General features: G+C 45.1%; 1 protein-coding gene across 5 annotated transcripts in view; it reads left to right on the top strand.

Annotated features, from left to right (window-relative positions):
- LOC129867960 (actin-binding LIM protein 3-like) overlaps window positions 1-20527 on the top strand; it is a 146454-nt gene that overhangs the window by 112691 nt on the left and 13236 nt on the right. For 2 of the 5 annotated variants that reach the window (XM_055941477.1, XM_055941472.1), the window contains exons 10-16: window positions 428-583; window positions 1708-1737; window positions 2680-2815; window positions 5675-5773; window positions 17052-17183; window positions 18517-18581; window positions 19079-19268. In XM_055941477.1, the coding sequence (XP_055797452.1) occupies window positions 428-583; window positions 1708-1737; window positions 2680-2815; window positions 5675-5773; window positions 17052-17183; window positions 18517-18581; window positions 19079-19268 (808 nt within the window). The remainder of the gene's footprint in view (window positions 1-427; window positions 584-1707; window positions 1738-2679; window positions 2816-5674; window positions 5774-17051; window positions 17184-18516; window positions 18582-19078; window positions 19269-20527) is intronic. The other 3 variants (XM_055941473.1, XM_055941474.1, XM_055941475.1) reach the window with 3 other exon arrangements.

The raw sequence follows: 20527 nt of genomic DNA, 5'->3' as shown, positions 1-20527 counted from the left end.
GGAATGCTCTGATCCAGCTCCGCCCCTCGCTCCGCTTCAGCTCCTCCCCTCGCTCCTCTCTGCTCAAATACTCTGTATGTCACTAAAGAGGAAAACTACCATGGTAAACAACTTGTTTAAACATTATGCTGTTGTTGAGTGTGGTTTGGACCAAAGTCCTGGGAGAGCTGTGGCCACTCTCCAGCGATCTCTCTTCCATAGGGTTTGGCTTTGTTTGTTTCTGGGATGTCTCTGCGGTCAGTGTGTGTGGGTGTGTGTTTTCTCTGTCTTACCCAGGGTGCCATCAGCAGCTTGCAGCTGACCCTGATCCGGTCTCCCCTCCGGATTTCTCTGTCTGTCAACACAAGCTTCGTCCTTTCTGTCTGTCTGTCTGTCTGTCTTACACCTGCTTCTCCATGTTCTGTCTCGTTCTGTGTCCTCTCTACAGGCCAAAGTGGAAAACGAGGTCCTAAATTGCAAAGATCTGGCCCCACTGCATAAGATTAAAACTATTTGTGACGTGCAGCGGCCCGATCTCATTCCCTGTGAGTCTTATCACAGATACTCCTCTGATGACAGGCTAGAACACTACAGCTATGGGGAGGTACTGAGACGCTAGTGCTACTCTAGTTGACCTCTGTGTGTGTGTGTGTGTGTGTGCGCGTGTGCGTGATGCCCAGTGTCCTCCTCTCTCTGTGTCCTCCTCTCTCTGTGTCCTCCTCTCCCTGTGTCCTCCTCTCTCTGTGTCCTCCTCTCCCTGTGTCCTCCTCTCTCTGTGTCCTCTCTCTGTGTCCTCCTCTCTCTGTGTCCTCCTCTCTCTGTGTCCTCCTCTCTCTGTGTCCTCCTCTCTCTGTGTCCTCCTCTCTCTGTGTCCTCCTCTCTCTGTGTCCTCCTCTCTCTGTGTCCTCCTCTCTCTGTCTCCTCTCTCTGTGTCCTCCTCTCCCTGTGTGCTCCTCTCCCTGTGTCCTCCTCTCTCTGTCTCCTCTCTCTGTGTCCTCCTCTCTCTGTGTCCTCCTCTCTCTGTGTCCTCCTCTCTCTGTGTCCTCCTCTCTCTGTGTCCTCCTCTCTCTGTGTCCTCCTCTCTCTGTGTCCTCCTCTCTCTGTGTCCTCCTCTCTCTGTGTCCTCCTCTCCCTGTGTGCTCCTCTCCCTGTGTCCTCCTCTCTCTGTCTCCTCTCTCTGTGTCCTCCTCTCTCTGTGTGCTCCTCTTTCTGTGCCTGCCGTCTCTGTGTCTCCCTGTTACTCCATCCCCCAGCTTCCCTCTTTAGCCCCTGTTTGTGTGTGGTTGTAGCGTGGTCACAAAACCATGTTAAAATATCACTACATCCTCGTGGGCCTCCTGCTTTGGTCACAGATTTGAATTGATAAGACTTCGAGAGACACTCGCTGAACAATGTCAATTACACGCTTTATGCTTTCACGCCATGGCCTCTGTAACTAAATGTACTATTTATTGAGATTATTTTACATTGGTAAACCAAAGCCGCAAACATAATGGATTCTTCATGTTTACTGTGAGGGTTTCTATGTACTATGTAACCCTATTAAAAACGACATTGCAAAAAGGACTTTAAGTCATATTATTAATGGTTTAGTAAGCTCATGGATACCATTTGATCTATCCCATGTTTGGCTCTGAATAGCATTCTGCTAAGTCATTCTGGAGAGCATGGTGCTATTGACTGACTGATTCCACTGCTCTCTCTTCACTCCTCTCCTGTCCTCTACAGTCTCTGGGAACTCTCTCTCCAAACTCTCAGGTAATTACATTCCATGCACTACTGCACTGAATCACTTGACAGGGAGGGGATGATTGAACGGGAATGAGTCTGGGAGGAGGTGGTGTATGTGGGATAATACTGTTGGGTCCATGTGATGACGGTAGTCGTAGAAGAGGCACAGAACTCTCAACTGACTTGATTAAATAACTATTAGATGAAAGAAGGTACACAAGTAAACAATGTGGTGTTAGCAAGGGTGCCAGACAGACACAGACAGACAGACAGACAGACAGACAGACAGAGCCCTGCAGGCAGGCAGGCAGACAGACAGGCAGACAGACCGAGCCCTGCAGGCAGGCAGGCAGGCAGACAGACAGACAGACAGACAGACAGACAGACAGACAGAGCCCTGCAGACAGACAGACACACAGACAGAGCCCTGCAGGCAGACAGACAGAGCCCTGCAGGCAGACAGACAGAGCCCTGCAGGCAGACAGACAGAGCCCTGCAGACAGACAGACAGACATACAGACAGACAGAGCCCTGCAGGCAGACAGACAGACAGAGCCCTGCAAACAGACAGATAGACTGAGCCCTGCAGGCAGACAGACAGACTGAGCCCTGCAGGCAGACAGACAGACTGAGCCCTGCAGGCAGACAGACAGACAGAGCCCTACAGACAGAGCCCTGCAGACAGACAGACAGAGCCCTGCAAACAGACAGATAGACTGAGCCCTGCAGGCAGACAGATAGACTGAGCCCTGCAGGCAGACAGACAGACTGAGCCCTGCAGGCAGACAGACAGACTGAGCCCTGCAGGCAGACAGACAGACTGAGCCCTGCAGGCAGGCAGACAGACAGACTGAGCCCTGCAGGCAGACAGACAGACAGCCCTACAGACAGAGCCCTACAGACAGACAGATAGACTGAGCCCTGCAGACAGAGAGACAAACACTGACCTGTGGCTGCTGTGCTTCCCAGGACGTCTATGACAGCGTGGAGCTGAGACAGAGGCGCTCCTCCAGCCCAGGCTTCAATGACTCTCCCACCTACAGCCGCCAGGGCATGTCTCCCACCATGTCCACCTCCTGCTCCCCACAGCACTGCTTCCGCCCCGGTGAGTGTCTCTCAATGGAACATGACCGCGTCACTCTGCGTTACACATACTGTAGGCAGGAGAAACTCCTCCTTGAAAAGAAAGGTTCTTGTAGATTAAATACCATCAATCACTTTGCCTTCAAATGTCAACAAGAAAACAATACTAGACCGATACTGAGTTTGATCATGTTGGAAGGCGTTGGAGTGATTTATCCCTATGCCCTGTGTGTACTTCCTATAGATGACTGGAACAACATTAGTTCCTATAGATGACTGGAACAACATTAGTTCCTATAGATGACTGGAACAACATTAGTTCCTATAGATGACTGGAACAACATTAGTTCCTATAGATGACTGGAACAACATTAATTCCTATAGATGACTGGAACAACATTAGTTCCTATAGGTGACTGGAACAACATTAGTTCCTATAGATGACTGGAACAACATTAGTTCCTATAGATGACTGGAACAACATTAATTCCTATAGATGACTGGAACAACATTAGTTCCTATAGGTGACTGGAACAACATTAGTTCCTATAGATGACTGGAACAACATTAGATCCTATAGATGACTGGAACAACATTAGTTCTATAGATGACTGGAACAACATTAGTTCCTATAGGTGACTGGAACAACATTAGTTCCTATAGGTGACTGGAACAACATTAGTTCCTATAGGTGACTGGAACAACATTAGTTCCTATCGGTTACTGGAACAACATTAGTTCCTATCGGTTACTGAAACAACATTAGTTCCTATAGATGACTGGAACAACATTAGTTCCTATAGATGACTGGAACAACATTAGTTCCTATAGGTGACTGGAACAACATTAGTTCCTATAGATGACTGGAACAACATTAGTTCCTATAGATGACTGGAACAACATTAGTTCCTATAGATGACTGGAACAACATTAGTTCCTATAGGTGACTGGAACAACATTAGTTCCTATAGGTAACTAGAACAACATTAGTTCCTATAGATGACTGGAACAACATTAGTTCCTATAGGTGACTGGAACAACATTAGTTCCTATAGATGACTGGAACAACATTAGTTCCTATAGATGACTGGAACAACATTGGTTCCTATAGATGACTGGAACAACATTGGTTCCTATAGATGCCTGGAACAACATTAGTTCCTATAGATGACTGGAACAACATTAGTTCCTATCGGTTACTGGAACAACATTAGTTCCTATAGATGACTGGAACAACATTAGTTCCTATCGGTTACTGGAACAACATTAGTTCCTATAGATGACTGGAACAACATTAGTTCCTATCGGTTACTGGAACAACATTAGTTCCTATCGGTTACTGGAACAACATTAGTTCCTATAGGTGACTGGAACAACATTAGTTCCTATAGATGACTGGAACAACATTGGTTCCTATAGATGACTGGAACAACATTAGTTCCTATCGGTTACTGGAACAACATTAGTTCCTATAGATGACTGGAACAACATTAGTTCCTATAGATGACTGGAACAACATTAGTTCCTATCGGTTACTGGAACAACATTAGTTCCACGTTAACACACTCAGCCACCCACATTACCATCTCCTCCAGTACTGCCAAACAGTCACACCCCTGCCTTCTCTTCTCCAGACTCCTCTTAGAGTCTGATAATACTGTAGTACCTGAAGTATATGTGGTGGTGATGGTGATGGTGATGATGGTGATGGTAGTGGTGATGATGGTAGTGATGGTGTTGATGATGGTGATAGTGATGATGGTAGTGGTGATGGTAGTGGTGATGATGATGATGGTTGTGAATGTGATGATGTTGATGGTAGTGATGGTATTAGTGGTGGTGGTGATGGTGTTGGTGGTGATGGGGTGGTGGTGTTATTGGTGGTGGTAGTGGTGATGGTGTTGGTGGTGATGATGATGATGGTAGTGAATGTGGTGATGATGGTGGTGTTGATGGTGATGGTAGTGATGGTGGTAGTGGTGGTGATGTTGGTGGTGATGGTAGTGGTGGTGTTATTGGTGGTGGTGGTAGTGATGTTGGTGGTGGTGGTGTTATTGGTGGTGGTAGTGATGTTGGTGGTGGTGGTGGTAGTGATGTTGGTGGTGGTGGTGATGGTGGTGGTAGTGATGGTAGTGGTGGTGTTGATGGTAGTGGTGGTGTTATTGTTGGTGGTGATGGTGGTGGTGATGGTAGTGGTGGTGTTATTGATGGTGGTGGTGATGGTAGTGGTGGTGTTATTGTTGGTGGTGATGGTGGTGGTGATGGTAGTGGTGGTGTTATTGATGGTGGTGGTGATGGTAGTGGTGGTGTTATTGTTGGTGGTGATGGTGATGGTAGTGGTGGTGTTATTGTTGGTGGTGATGGTGATGGTAGTGGTGGTGTTATTGATGGTGATGGTGATGGTAGTGGTGGTGTTATTGTTGGTGGTGATGGTGGTGGTAGTGATGTTGGTGGTGATGGTGGTGGGGATGGTGGTGGGGATGGTGGTGGTGATGGTAGTGGTGGTGTTATTGTTGGTGGTGATGGTGGTGGTATACTGCAGGGGATTGCTCTTCCCTCCATTCTCTCATGCTATAACATCCATCCCTCTCTCATTGTGTAATAGCAGGTCATTAACCCCAATTCATGTAACATGTAGATGACTATCATGGCAGACTTGGAAATTGCTTTGTGATTGTGTTTCCTCTGCAGTCAGGCATAGTACACCTTTAATTCTGGAAACTAAATGTCTACTGTCTCTGACTGGCTGTCTCTCTGTGAGCGTGGGCTTGACTGAGCTTAGGCTGTGGAATGGGATGGGTCTGGCTAAGGGGCGGTGCCAAGCCTTGGCTCATGCTCTGGTTTCTGTCACTGTCACTGTTCTTGGACTGACTGTCTGCAGGCACTGAGAGTAGCAGGAGCTCTCTCTCTTACAGTCAGCTTGACACCAGGTCTACCACGTCCACCACCTACCAAGCCCCCAAGCATTTCCATGTGCCAGGTAGGCCTCTGGTTTTCCTGTCCTTAACCTCCATCCTCCTCCTCCTTACCAACCTCCTCTTCCTCTTCCACCTCCTTCCCATCCTCCTCCTCCTTACCAACCTCTTCCTCCTCCCCATCCTCTTCCTCCCCATCCTCCTGCCCCTCATCCTCCTCCTCTTCCTCCTTACCAACCTCCTCCTCCCCTTCCTCTTCCTCCCCATCTTCTTCCTCCTCCCCACCCCCCTCTATTCCTTCTCCTCCCCATCCTCTTCCTCCTCCTCCCCATCTTCCTCCACATCCTCCTCTTTCTCTTCCTCCTACCCATCCTCGTTCTCCTTATCCTCCCCATCCTCTTTCTCCTCCTCCTTACCAACCTCCTCTTCCTCTTCCTCCTCCTCCCCATCCTCTTCCTCTTCCACCCCATCCTCCTGCCCCTCATCCTCCTCCTCCTCCTTACCAACCTCCCCCTCCCCTTCCTCTTCCTCCCCATCTTCTTCCTCATCCTCCTCTTCCTTCTCCTCCCCATCCTCTTCCTCCTCCTCCTCCCTATCCTCCTCTTCCTCCTCCTCCTCCTCCCCATCATCTTCCTCCCTATCCTCCTCTTCCTCCTCCTCATTCTCTTGTCCTCAACTGAAGTCCGACCTAAAAGGTTTTCAAAGGTCCCAATGTGGGGACATCTTACACCCTACTAACTGCATGTACTCAGCCTGCCACTGACTGGCTGTGTGTCATACCATGTCTCTCTGCATCGCTTGCCTCCTTCACAATGACACCCTCACCCCATCCATCATTGCCATTATGCAGATGTCATCACTGGTTGTGTGTCTTTGTTAACCTGCCATCATCTGTCACTAGCTCTTCCTCTTCTATTTTCTGTGCTGAGTGTCTATTGTAACCAGATGCTGTGTCCGTCGTCCCCTCCCATCTGATGTTTTGTATCATTTGCCTTTATAAACTGGGTGGTTCAAGCCCTGAATGCTGATTGGCTGACAGCCTTGGTACATCAGACCGCATACCACGGGTATGACAAAACATGCATTTTTACTGCTCTAATTACGTTGGTAACCAGTTTATTATAGCAATAAGGCACCTCGGGGGTCCGCGATGTGTCGTGCCTAAGAACAGCCCTGAACCGTGGTAGATTGGCCATATGCCACAGCCCCTCGCGCCTCAATGCTTAAATGTACTGTACATGCACAGCAGCACCCATTATACACCCATCTGTTGTATTGATGGTGTCACATTAATCAGCCATTATACACTTGAGTCCAGACAGGGATGGCAGGAGATTGGCAAAAAGGGTCATTTATTTTATATATAGGATACAGTCTACAGTACAGTACACAATACAACATAATACAACACAGTACAACACAGTACAATAGAGTACAACACAGTACAATAGAGTACAACACAGTACAACACAATACAACACAGTACAACACAATACAACACAATACAACACAGTACAACACAATACAACACAGTACAACTCAATACAACACAACACAATACAACACAATACAACACAATACAACACAATACAACACAGTACAACACAGTACAACACAATACAACACAGTACAACACAATACAACACAATACAACACAGTACAACACAATACAACACAATACAATACAGTACAATAGAGTACAACACAATACAACACAATACAACACAATACAACATAGTGCAACACAGTACAATAGAGTACAACACAGTACAACACAATACAACACAGTACAATAGAGTACAATAGAGGACAACACAATACAACACAGTACAACACAATACAACATAGTGCAACACAGTACAATAGAGTACAACACAGTACAACACAATACAACACAGTGCAACACAGTACAACACAGTACAATAGAGTACAACACAGTACAACACAGTACAACACAATACAACACAGTACAACACAGTACAACACAGTACAACACAATACAACACAATACAACACAGTACAACACAATACAACACAATACAACACAGTACAATAGAGTACAACACAATACAACACAATACAACATAGTGCAACACAGTACAATAGAGTACAACACAGTACAACACAGTACAACACAGTACAACACAACACAACACAATACAACACAATACAACACAGTACAATAGAGTACAACACAGTACAACACAGTACAACACAATACAACACAGTACAACACAATACAACATAGTGCAACACAGTACAATAGAGTACAACACAGTACAACATAATACAACACAGTACAATAGAGTACAACACAATACAACATAATACAACACAGTACAATAGAGTACAACACAGTACAACACAATACAACACAATACAACACAGTACAACACAGTACGACACAATACAACACAGTGCAACACAATACAACACAGTACAATAGAGTACAACACAATACAACACAGTACAACACAATACAACACAATACAACACAGTACAATAGAGTACAACACAGTACAACACAATACAACACAGTACAATAGAGTACAACACAATACAACACAATACAACACAGTACAACACAGTACAACACAATACAACACAATACAACACAGTACAACACAATACAACACAGTACAATAGAGTACAACACAGTACAACACAGTACAACACAATACAACACAATACAACACAATACAACACAATACAACACAGTACAATAGAGTACAACACAATACAACACAATACAACATAGTGCAACACAGTACAATAGAGTACAACACAGTACAACACAGTACAACACAGTACAACACAATACAACACAGTACAATACAACACAATACAACACAATACAACACAATACAACACAGTACAATAGAGTACAACACAGTACAACACAGTACAACACAATACAACACAATACAACACAGTACAACACAATACAACACAGTACAATAGAGTACAACACAGTACAACACAATACAACACAGTACAACACAGTACAACACAATACAACATAGTGCAACACAGTACAATAGAGTACAACACAGTACAACATAATACAACACAGTACAATAGAGTACAACACAGTACAACACAATACAACACAATACAACACAGTACAACACAGTACGACACAATACAACACAATACAACACAGTACAATAGAGTACAACACAATACAACACAATACAACACAGTACAATAGAGTACAACACAGTACAACACAACACAGTACAATAGAGTACAACACAATACAACACAGTACAATAGAGTACAACACAATACAACACAGTACAATAGAGTACAACACAGTACAACACAGTACAACACAGTACAACACAATACAACACAGTACAACAGAGTACAACACAATACAACACAATACAACACAGTACAACACAATACAACACAGTAGAACACAGTACAACACAATACAACACAGTACAATAGAGTACAACACAGTACAACACAATACAACACAGTACAATAGAGTACAACACAATACAACACAGTACAATAGAGTACAACACAGTACAACACAGTACAACACAATACAACACAGTACAATAGAGTACAACACAATACAACACATTACAACACAGTACAACACAGTACAACACAATACAACACATTACAATAGAGTACAACACAATACAACACAATACAACACAGTACAACACAGTACAACACAGTACAACACAGTACAACACAGTACAATAGAGTACAACACAATACAACACAGTACAACACAGTACAACACAATACAACACAGTACAATAGAGTACAACACAATACAACACAGTACAACACAATACAACACAACACAGTACAACACAGTACAACACAGTACAACACAGTACAACACAGTACAACACAGTACAACACAGTACAACACAATACAACACAATACAACACAACACAGTACAACACAGTACAACACAATACAATACAACACAACACAGTACAATAGAGTACAACACAATACAACACAGTACAACACAATACAACACAACACAGTACAACACAGTACAACACAGTACAACACAGTACAACACAGTACAACACAGTACAACACAATACAACACAATACAACACAACACAGTACAACACAGTACAACACAATACAATACAACACAACACAGTACAATAGAGTACAACACAATACAAATTCTAACAAGGTTAATACATTCCTCTTCGACCCTGTACTCTCCATCCCGGTGGATCTAAAACAGGGGTGTCAAAGTCAAATGGACGGAGGGCCAAATAAAAAATTTAGCTACAAGCCGAGGGCCGGACTGTTCGAATGTTCATTGAAAAAATTTTAAATGACGCATATAGTCTAGTGAACCTAATTGAACCTACTGAAAACCTAACAAATATATTCCAATATGATCAGATAAATAAAGCAATATTTTCTTATGGCTCTGTCAGTAATCTTTAATTTTCAACAGACACAAAAGACAAATTTCCTTTATATAAAAATCCCCATAACATGAACATTAAATGAAAGAAACCGGTATTCAAGGCACCATCAGTAGCCTATATTTTCTATTTTAGCAAAAGTGGGCTAAATTTACTTCAAAGAAAAAAACAATAATAGCAATTTTCTATCATCCACTCAACTGAAATATTTTTAAAATATAATTGGATTGAAATACAATAAAATAAAGTGCAAAAATCTATTAATCAAAAACAACACTTTGTTTAAGGAGAAGTAACATGCAGTGAAAACAAATATTAAACTTTAACTTTTAAACTTGAACTGAGTAAAAACTCTAAATATGTGATTGCACAGTAATGTTCACTTGTTTGAGGTTGAGGGTGATACTTGGTGGTGTCCCATCTTTTCCACAAGTTCATCAATGTTCGGGGTAAGGCTCTGAGCTGAGGAAATCCTCAGAATTGGGTGGAGGTGTTCAGCAGTAAGTCGACTTCTGTGTGATGTTTTGTTCAGGTTCATCAAAGAAAACAGTTGTTCACACAGGTATGTGCTGCCAAACATAGACAACGTTTGAGCAGCCTGGATGCGCAGCTGGGGCATTGTGTCGGGGAGGAAACGGGCGAACTCCGCAGCACCCACTGCCGCATATTTTGCCCTCAGTGCATCATTGCATTGGAGGTCAATCAACTCCATTTGGAGGTTTGGTGGTGAGCTTTCCACGTCAACAGCAAATGGGTTACCGAGCAGTTCCAACCTGCTTTTTTGTGCTTCAAAGTCAGCAAATCGGCGTCGAAAGTCAGCGGCAAGCATACCTATTTTATCAGCCAACTGTGCGCTCGGGAACGCACTGGTAGAGAGCTTCTCTTTCATGGTCTGGCAGCTGGGAAAGTGGCTCAAATTTTCTTTCCGCATCTGCGTCTCCCACAGAGTCAGTTTGGTTTTAAATGCCTTCACTGTACTGTACATATCAGAGATGACATGATCCCGACCCTGCAGCTGCAAGTTCATTGCATTCAGATGACTCGTAATGTCACACAGAAAAGCCATTTCACACAGAAACATTTCGTCTCGGAGTTGTGTTGTGTCTTTCCCTTTGCTGTCCAAGAACAGACAAATCTCCTCACGAAGCTCGAAACATCTTTGAAGCACCTTTCCCTGGCTTAGCCATCGCACCTCTGTGTGATAAGGCAAATCACCATGCTCCGTTTCTAACTCCGTCAGAAATGCCTTGAACTGGCGGTGATTCAAACCTTTGGCTCTGATAAAGTTAACTGTGCGCGTGATGATGCTCATTACATGCTCCATTTTCAAGGCTTTACCGCACAACGCTTCCTGGTGTATGATACAATGATAAGCTGTCAGCTCACCTGTCGCGTTTTCCTCTTGCATCTTTTCCCGTATCTTCGCCACCAGTCCGCTCCTGTGTCCACACATCGCAGGTGCTCCGTCGGTTGTCAAACCCACAAGTTTTTCCCAAGGCAGCTCCATCTCATTTACACATCTTGACACCTCTTCATACAAATCATGCCCCGTAGTTGTGCCATGCATAGGACGTAAAGCCAAAAACTCCTCTGTCACGCTTAGGCTGGAGTCCACTCCGCGGATGAAAATTGACAACTGGGCAATGTCAGAAATGTCGGTGCTCTCATCCACAGCCAAGGAATATGCAATGAAATCTTTTCCCTTTTTCACAAGCTGCTCTTTTAGATTGATGGACAACTGGTCTACTCTCTCGGCAATGGTGTTTCTGCTCAGACTCACATTTAAAAAGAGTTGCCTTTTTTCTGGGCAAACTTCGTCACAAACTTTAATCATGCAGTTTTTGATGAAATCCCCCTCCGTAAATGGCCGGGCTGATTTAGCGATCTCTTCTGCCAAAATAAAACTGGCCTTGACAGCAGCCTGGCCTTGTGATTTGGCTTTTTTGAACAGAGCCTGTCGAGATTTGAGGCCTCGTTTTAATTCCTCTGCCTTTTGTAGCCTTTGTTCCATGTCCATATTCTTGTTTTTGTCCGCGTGTTTCGTTTCATAATGTCGTCTCAGATTATACTCTTTCAGTACCGCCACACTTTCTCCACACAGAAGACACACAGGTTTTCCAGCTACCTCCGTGAACATATACTCCGACTCCCACCTTGTTTGAAACCCCCGGTTCTCAGTGTCCACCTTCCGTTTTGCCATTTTTGATGGGTATCTGAAAGTTAATTTTACTGTGATGCTGACGACTGCTGTGCCAATAAATATTGAAATGAAGCAGCCTACTGCTCGGTGCGTCACCGTTGCATTGTGGGAAATGTAGTATTGGTGCGTGTAAAAGATCTGCGGGCTGCCGGCTTGCTGCGGTCTGCGGGCCGGTTCTAATAATAAATCAAGATCATCCCAGGGGCCGTAAAAAACCTTCTCGCGGGCCGGATGTGGCCCGCGGGCCTTGACTCTGACATATGTGATCTAAAAGATTGACCTTTCCCCTCCCCGCTCTTCTTCTTACCTTTTCACTGTTTCATCTGCTCTCTCGCTCTCATTGTGTGTCCTCAGCCACAGGGGAGCTCAACGTCTACAGGAAACCTCCCATCTATAAGAGACATGGTATATGTGTGGGGCTGCCTGCCGTGAGGCATTGTCTGTGATGTGATTTAGCTGTGTTTGATGTGTGTGTCCCAACAAAACCACACAGTTGAATGTAGCAACCTCTTACAACAATGATGATCAAGCTAAAAGATCAACCACCGTCAATTGCAGCTACCTGATTGGAAGCATAACGTGTCTCAGAGGATGAGAAGCTATTGGCAATATTTAATCTTCCGTAATATCAGAATGATATACCTCAAGTATAATTCCCAACACAGTTGACTGACAAGTAACATGCTGAGCCCAATTTTTTTTATTTAACTAGGCAAGTCATTTAAGAACAAATTCTTATTTACAATGAAGGCCTACCCCCGGCCAAACCCTAACAACGCTGGGCCAATTGTGCGCAGCCCTATCATGGCCAGGTGTGATGCAGCACTGGAATTGAACCAGGGTCTGTAGTGACGCCTCTAGAACTGAGATGCAGTGCCTTAGACCGCTGCTCCACTCGGGAACCCATTTACATGGATTCACTGGGTTTATTAGTGAGACCTGTCTCGCATGATCTTATTCCTTTGCCCAATTTAAAAGCCGTGCTCGTACTGTACATCACGTGAATGTGCTGCAGGCAAGTACGACATATCAAGGTTCCTTCCTTTGGCTAATATTCTGAACAAAGTTGTATTTTCATGGCCCAGTAATGGCTGATATTTTTCACTAACTGTTTTTTTTTGTGCTGTAAATCAAATATATTTTATGTTTAATGTGATGTTGTTGTAACGATGTGCGCGGAGAGTCGGGAAGCAAGTTCGGGGAGTGTTTTAATAAATAAACATAACACAAAATAAGAAACATGAACAACGAACAGACATGGCACAGGAATAGAAACAATGATGCCTGGGGAAGGAACCAAAGGGAATTAAATATATATATATATATAGGAAAGGTAATCAGGGAAGTGATGGAGTCCAGGTGAGTCTGATGACTCGCAGATGCGCGTAACGATGGTGGCAGGTGTGCTCCATAACGAGCAGCCTGGTGACCTAGAAGCCTGGTGACCTAGAAGCCTGGTGACCTAGAAGCCTGGTGACCTAGAAGCCTGGTGACCTAGAAGAAAACACGTGACAGTTGTTTTACCTCTCGACTTCAGAGATAGTTCAACTAGTTGTTTTACCTCTCGACTTTAGAGATAGTTCAACTAGTTGTTTTACCTCTCGACTTCAGAGATAGGTCAACTAGTTGTTTTACCTCTCGACTTCAGAGATAGGTCAACTAGTTGTTTTACCTCTCGACTTCAGAGATAGGTCAACTAGTTGTTTTACCTCTCGACTTCAGAGATAGGTCAACTAGTTGTTTTACCTCTAGACTTCAGAGATAGGTCAACTAGTTGTTTTACCTCTCGACTTCAGAGATAGGTCAACTAGTTGTTTTACCTCTAGACTTCAGAGATAGACCTAATCAGTTTCCCTGTTTCATGGTTGAGTAGTTGTGCCGATCACCAGGCTGCATTGCTGACCATGAGAGTATGTCTGTGTCAGTCTCTAAGTACTGTTCACTGTCCTGTATGTTTGTGTACTTTACAGGCTTCTGATGTTTTTCTGTTAAGCTACAGTAGCAACACACGTACTGCCGAGACATTCAGGGATCATGTGCTTCAGCATTAACACAGCCTACAGTAATTACTTGCACCTTAAATCCATCACTACCAAGTTGTTGAGCCAGTCTCAACAGGCACTATCACATGTGCTCTCAGACAAAGTCTGTGTACGTGCATTGATGCAAAAGAATGTTCTTGTGACATCATATTGAGCAGCACTGTCTCTGTGTTCACTGTCTCTGTGTTCACTGTCTCTGTGTTCACTGTCTCTGTGTTCACTGTCTCTGTGTTCACTGTCTCTGTGTTCACTGTCTCTGTGTTCACTGTCTCTGTGTTCACTGTCTCTGTGTTCACTGTCTCTGTGTTCACTAAGACGAAACATGGTTTGAACACGTTTCCCATTCCAACACCAGAGTGAGGAGGAGAAACAGAGCAGACTGTATCTCCATTCATAATACATTCAAGTCTCTGGATACAAGCCATAGGGATGCACGCAGGCTGTCGTTGTACAGTGTGTAGACCACGCCACACACACCTAACACAATTATAATGTGTTAAGAGTGAGACACCTGCCTTAGGCCAGGGGGCTTCCACTTCCACAGAACCTAATGATCCAGACTCTTTTCAATGTCCAACATGTTGAGAGCTGATTCTGAATCCATCAGGACACGTAGCCTTCCGACTTGGGGCTCCTGTCCTCCAATAGTTATTGCTACCTCATGATTTGCAATCCAATCGGCCCCCACCAGAGGCAGTGCGGAGGTAGCTAGATAGATAGAAATCACCTTCCTTCTCTTCTCCCTCTCCCTTCATCCTGTCCTGTCCTTGGTCAACTGTCCTCTTTGTAAGTACCTGAGCCAGTCTACCTATCTGCAGTCTATTTTTATCAGACCACTTACTTACCAGATATTATATGTGGTTATTATCAACGCTATCCATCTCCTCTTTCATCTTCTTTACCTCCCCTCTCTTCATCTTCATCTCTCTCTCCCTCTTCTCCCTCTCTCTCTCTCTCTCTCTCTCTCTCTCTCTCTCTCTCTCTCTCTCTCTCTCTCTCTCTCTCTCTCTCTCTCTCTCTCTCTCTCTCTCTCTCTCCTTCTCTCTCTCTCTCTCTCTCTCCCTCTTCTCCCTCCCTCGCTCTCTCTCTCGCTCTCTCTCTCTCCCTCTTCTCCCTCCCTCCCTCCGTCTCTCTGTCTCTCTCTCTCCCCACCTCCCTCCCTCGCTCTCTCTCTTGCTCTCTCTCTCTCCCTCTTCTCCCTCCCTCTGTCTCTCTGTCTCTCTGTCTCTCTCTCTCCTTCTCTCTCTCTCTCTCTCTCTCTTCTCCCTCCCTCGCTCTCTCTCTCTCCCTCTTCTCCCTCCCTCCCTCCCTCCCTCGTCTCTGTCTCTCTCTCTCCCCACCTCTCTCTCTCCCCACCTCTCTCTCTCTCTGTCTGACAGAACCTGTGCAGATGATCTAGGTGCTGCTGTAACCCCTCCTTAATGGGAGGCAGCAGTACCAGGTCATCTGCGTACAGCAGACACTTGATTTCAGTGTTGTGTAAGGTGAGACCAGGTGCTGCAAATTCATTAATATAAATGTTAAATAGTGTTGGACTTATTGAGCCCTGTTTCACTCCATGTCCCTGAGAGAAGAAGTCTTGTTTTTAGTGGACATTGATTTAATAACATCATACTGTATGTTTTCCCTCCAATACCACTTTCTATTAGTTAAAAATCAAATGCTTTCTTGAAGTCTCTCTCTATTCAATTTAAGGGCTTTATTGGCATGGGAAACATATGTTAACATTGCAAAAGCAAGTGAATTAGATAATAAACAAAAGTGAAATAAACAATAAACATTACACTCACGAAAATTCCAAAAGAATAAAGACACTCAAATGTCTCTCTCTTTCTGTCTCTCTCTCTCTCTCTCTCTCTCTCTCTCTCTCTCTCTCTCTCTCTCTCTCTCTCTCTCTCTCTCTCTCTCTCTCTCTCTCTCTCTCTCTCTCTCTCTCTCTCTCTCTCTCTCTCTCTCTCTCTCTCTCTCTCTCTCTCTCTCTCTCTCTCTCTCTCTCTCTCTCTCTCTACCTCTCTCTCTCTCTCTCTACCTCTCTCTCTACCTCTCTCTCTACCTCTCTCTCTCTCTCTCTCTCTCTCTCTACCTCTCTCTCTCTACCTCTCTCTCTACCTCTCTCTCTACCTCTCTCTCTACCTCTCTCTCTCTCTCTCTCTCTCTCTCTACCTCTCTCTCTCTCTCTCTCTACCTCTCTCTCTACCTCTCTCTCTCTCTCTCTCTACCTCTCTCTCTCTCTCTCTCTCTACCTCTCTCTCTCTCTCTCTCTCTACCTCTGTCATCTCTGGCCCTGAGACTCCTCTTGCTGTGTATAACCTCATTAACCTAAGTGATCCTCTGTCAGTCCTCTATTAGAGACTAACTAGCTCCACAGTATGGAGCTCCCTGCATGCATTCGCCACCACATCTCTGCCCTTCTCTGCCTCACTCTCTGCATTAAGACCAAAACAAACCGGCTAGACACTCAGTCATTACTGTTTCCTCTCAGGCTGCCTGCCATCATTAGTGGAGTGTGTGTGTGTGTGTGTGTGTGTGTGTGTGTGTGTGTGTGTGTGTGTGTGTGTGTGTGTGTGTGTGTGTGTGTGTGTGTGTGTGTGTGTGTGTGTGTGTGTGTGTGTGTGTGTGTGTGTGTGTGTACATACGTGTGTGTTCTCACCTCATCATGTTCTCTCCCTACAGATGATTCTAACTACTCAGCCACTAAGAGTAAAACCAGCAACATCCTCCAGACTTCCCTGTTTCCCGACACGTACTCTCCTGACCACTACCACCAGCAGTCTAACCACTACCCCTACACTCCCTCTCCCAGAGGTACCGTCTAACTCCTACACTCCCTCTCCCAGAGGAACCGTCTAACCACTACCCCTACACTCCCTCTCCCAGAGGTACCGTCTAACCCCTACACTCCCTCTCCCAGAGGTACCGTCTAACCCCTACACTCCCTCTCCCAGAGGTACCGTCTAACCCCTACACTCCCTCTCCCAGAGGTACCGTCTAACCCCTACACTCCCTCTCCCAGAGGTACCGTCTAACCACTACACTCCCTCTCCCAGAGGTACCGTCTAACCCCTACACTCCCTCTCCCAGAGGTACCGTCTAACCACTACACTCCCTCTCCCAGAGGTACCGTCTAACCCCTACACTCCCTCTCCCAGAGGTACCGTCTAACCCCTACACTCCCTCTCCCAGAGGTACCGTCTAACCCCTACACTCCCTCTCCCAGAGGTACCGTCTAACCCCTACACTCCCTCTCCCAGAGGTACCGTCTAACCCCTACACTCCCTCTCCCAGAGGTACCGTCTAACCCCTACACTCCCTCTCCCAGAGGTACCGTCTAACCACTACACTCCCTCTCCCAGAGGTACCGTCTAACCCCTACACTCCCTCTCCCAGAGGTACCGTCTAACCACTACACTCCCTCTCCCAGGGGTACCGTCTAACCCCTACACTCCCTCTCCCAGAGGTACCGTCTAACCACTACCCCTACACTCCCTCTCCCAGAGGTACCGTCTAACCACTACCCCTACACTCCCTCTCCCAGAGGTACCGTCTAACCCCTACACTCCCTCTCCCAGAGGTACCGTCTAACCACTACACTCCCTCTCCCAGAGGTACCGTCTAACCACTACCCCTACACTCCCTCTCCCAGGGGTACCGTCTAACCACTACACTCCCTCTCCCAGAGGTACCGTCTAACCACTACACTCCCTCTCCCAGAGGTACCGTCTAACCCCTACACTCCCTCTCCCAGAGGTACCGTCTAACCCCTACACTCCCTCTCCCAGAGGTACCGTCTAACCACTACCCCTACACTCCCTCTCCCAGGGGTACCGTCTAACCCCTACACTCCCTCTCCCAGAGGTACCGTCTAACCCCTACACTCCCTCTCCCAGAGGTACTGCTGCTAAGGACCCAGAGGATTCACTGTTGGCTCAATGGGTTATTGAGAAATTGACTGATGTATTGATCAAGATGTTTTTGAACTAAAGAGAGCACGTCTCATCATAGAATTCCTGTGTGTAGCAACCTTGAGTATTTCAACTCTCTCTCAAAGGCTGTGTCTTAACAGGAATTGTGATTTCCCTCTCTATCCTTTCTCTCATTCTTTCTTTCTTTCTTTTTCTCTCTCTCTCTCTCATCTCAGCTACTCGTGCCCGGAGGTTTTCCTCAGGTGGAGAGGAGGATGGGTGGAATCAAAGTCTTAACAGAGTCAGTATAACACAATAAATGCTATTCAGAATACTATTCATTTGTATTTGTGACTGAGAGAGTGTGGACCAATGAAAAGGAAACATTGATTAGCCATCTTTGCAATATTAAATGTACTAATAATTATTTATTTATCTGAATGTTTTATTTCTTTAAAGATTAAAAATGCAGAAAAATTCAGTAAATACCATTACTCAACATTGCTTATTTGTTATTTTGGCAAGATATAACTTTAAATATTTAATGAATGTTGTCTACAGGGCAAAACAGTCTTCAGCCCCAGACATTATTCATGTTGCTCAAGTCATATGCTCATGTGTTCTCTTTCTTTGTCTCTTTAACCTCTCTCCTTTTCCTCTCTCTCTCCCTTTCTCTCTCTCTCTTCCCCCTCCCTCTCTCTATTTCTCTCTCTACTCTCTTCCCCCTCCCTCTCTCTCTACTCTCTTTCCTTCCTCCCCTCCCTCTTTTCTCTCTCTCTCTCTCCTTCTCTTCCCTAGCTCCAAGGTGGTATAGGCCGTATGATTCTGAAGGAGGAGATGAAAGCCAGGTCTGGTTCCTATGACAATGACCCGTGGAGCAACGCACGGAACTCCCGCACCAACTCTCGTAGCAACTCCCGTAGCAACTCCCGCAGTGGCAGCAAAGAGGCCCTGCAAAATGTGGGCTACAGCAACACTGTCAACGGATGTAAGACATCCCACTGGTGCTAAACACCAGTCCATCCTTTTATCAACACTGACACGAGTATTGAGGCGTGATGGATCATCTCACTGTTAACAATAGTATTTATTAGGATCTCCAATCAGCTGCTGCCGAGGCAGCGGCTCCTCTTCCTAGGATCCAAACAGGAAACAACACAACAGATACAATACAAAATATAGATAACTATACAGCACTGCATTTACATTACAATTGAGCCGTTCAGCAGACGCTGCTATCCAGAGAGATCCACAGCCTTCATCCTAAGATAGCCAGGCAAGACAAACCACATATCACAGTCGTACCTCAACCCACGCATCACATACATAATACAATAAATTATACCATGCAAAATACAATAGAAAATGCATTAAAATGTCTGTGTGTCTCTTCACAGTCCCTGTCGTGCCTTAAGGTGTTTTATCTGTTTTTTTAATCTGTTTTTATTTCTAGCTCGAGTTACCTGGGTTACCAGAGAGTTCCATGTAGTCATGGCTCTATTGAATAATGTGAGTTTCCCAGCCTCTGTTCTGAACCTGGGGACTGTGAAGAGACACTCTGGTTGCATGTCTTGTGTTGTACTGATGAGTGTACGGCTTCAACACCTCAACAACCCGTTCTGCCAGTCACATTCTGTTAAAGGTCCCCAAAGCACACACATCCCTGGGTCGCTCCTCTTTTCAGTTGGCTGCAGCTAGCGACTGGAACGAGCTGCAACAAACACTCAAACTGGACAGTTTTATCTCAATCTCTTCATTCAAAGACTCAATCATGGACACTCTTACTGACAGTTGTGGCTGTTTTGTGTGATGTATTGTTGTCTCTACCTTCTTGCCCTTTGTGCTGTTGTCTGTGCCCAATAATGTTTGTACCATGCTTTGTGCTGCTACCATGTTGTGTTGCTACCATGTTGTTGTCATGTGTTGCTACCATACTGTGTTGTCATGTGTTGCTGCCTTGCTATGATGTTGTCTTAGGTCTCTCTTTATGTAGTGTTGTGTTGTCTCTCTTGTGGTGATGTGTGTTTTCTCCTATATTTATTTTTATTTTGGAATCCCAGGCCCCCGTCCCGTAGGAGGCCTTTTACCTTTTGGTAGGCCATCATTGTAAAATAACAATTTGTTCTTAAAGGTTAAATAACTTTTTTTTTTTAATAAAACCCTGCACAAAGACCAATAGTGCTGCAGGAAATCTCTCCTCAACTTTGAGCCAGGAGAGACTGACATGCATGTTACTGACCATCTGCA

Source organism: Salvelinus fontinalis, chromosome 13 (assembly GCF_029448725.1).
Source record: "Salvelinus fontinalis isolate EN_2023a chromosome 13, ASM2944872v1, whole genome shotgun sequence".
NCBI classification, from domain to species: domain Eukaryota; kingdom Metazoa; phylum Chordata; class Actinopteri; order Salmoniformes; family Salmonidae; genus Salvelinus; species Salvelinus fontinalis.
Note: the sequence above shows the minus strand (reverse complement) of the source record. Positions and strands in the feature narration are given on the sequence as shown.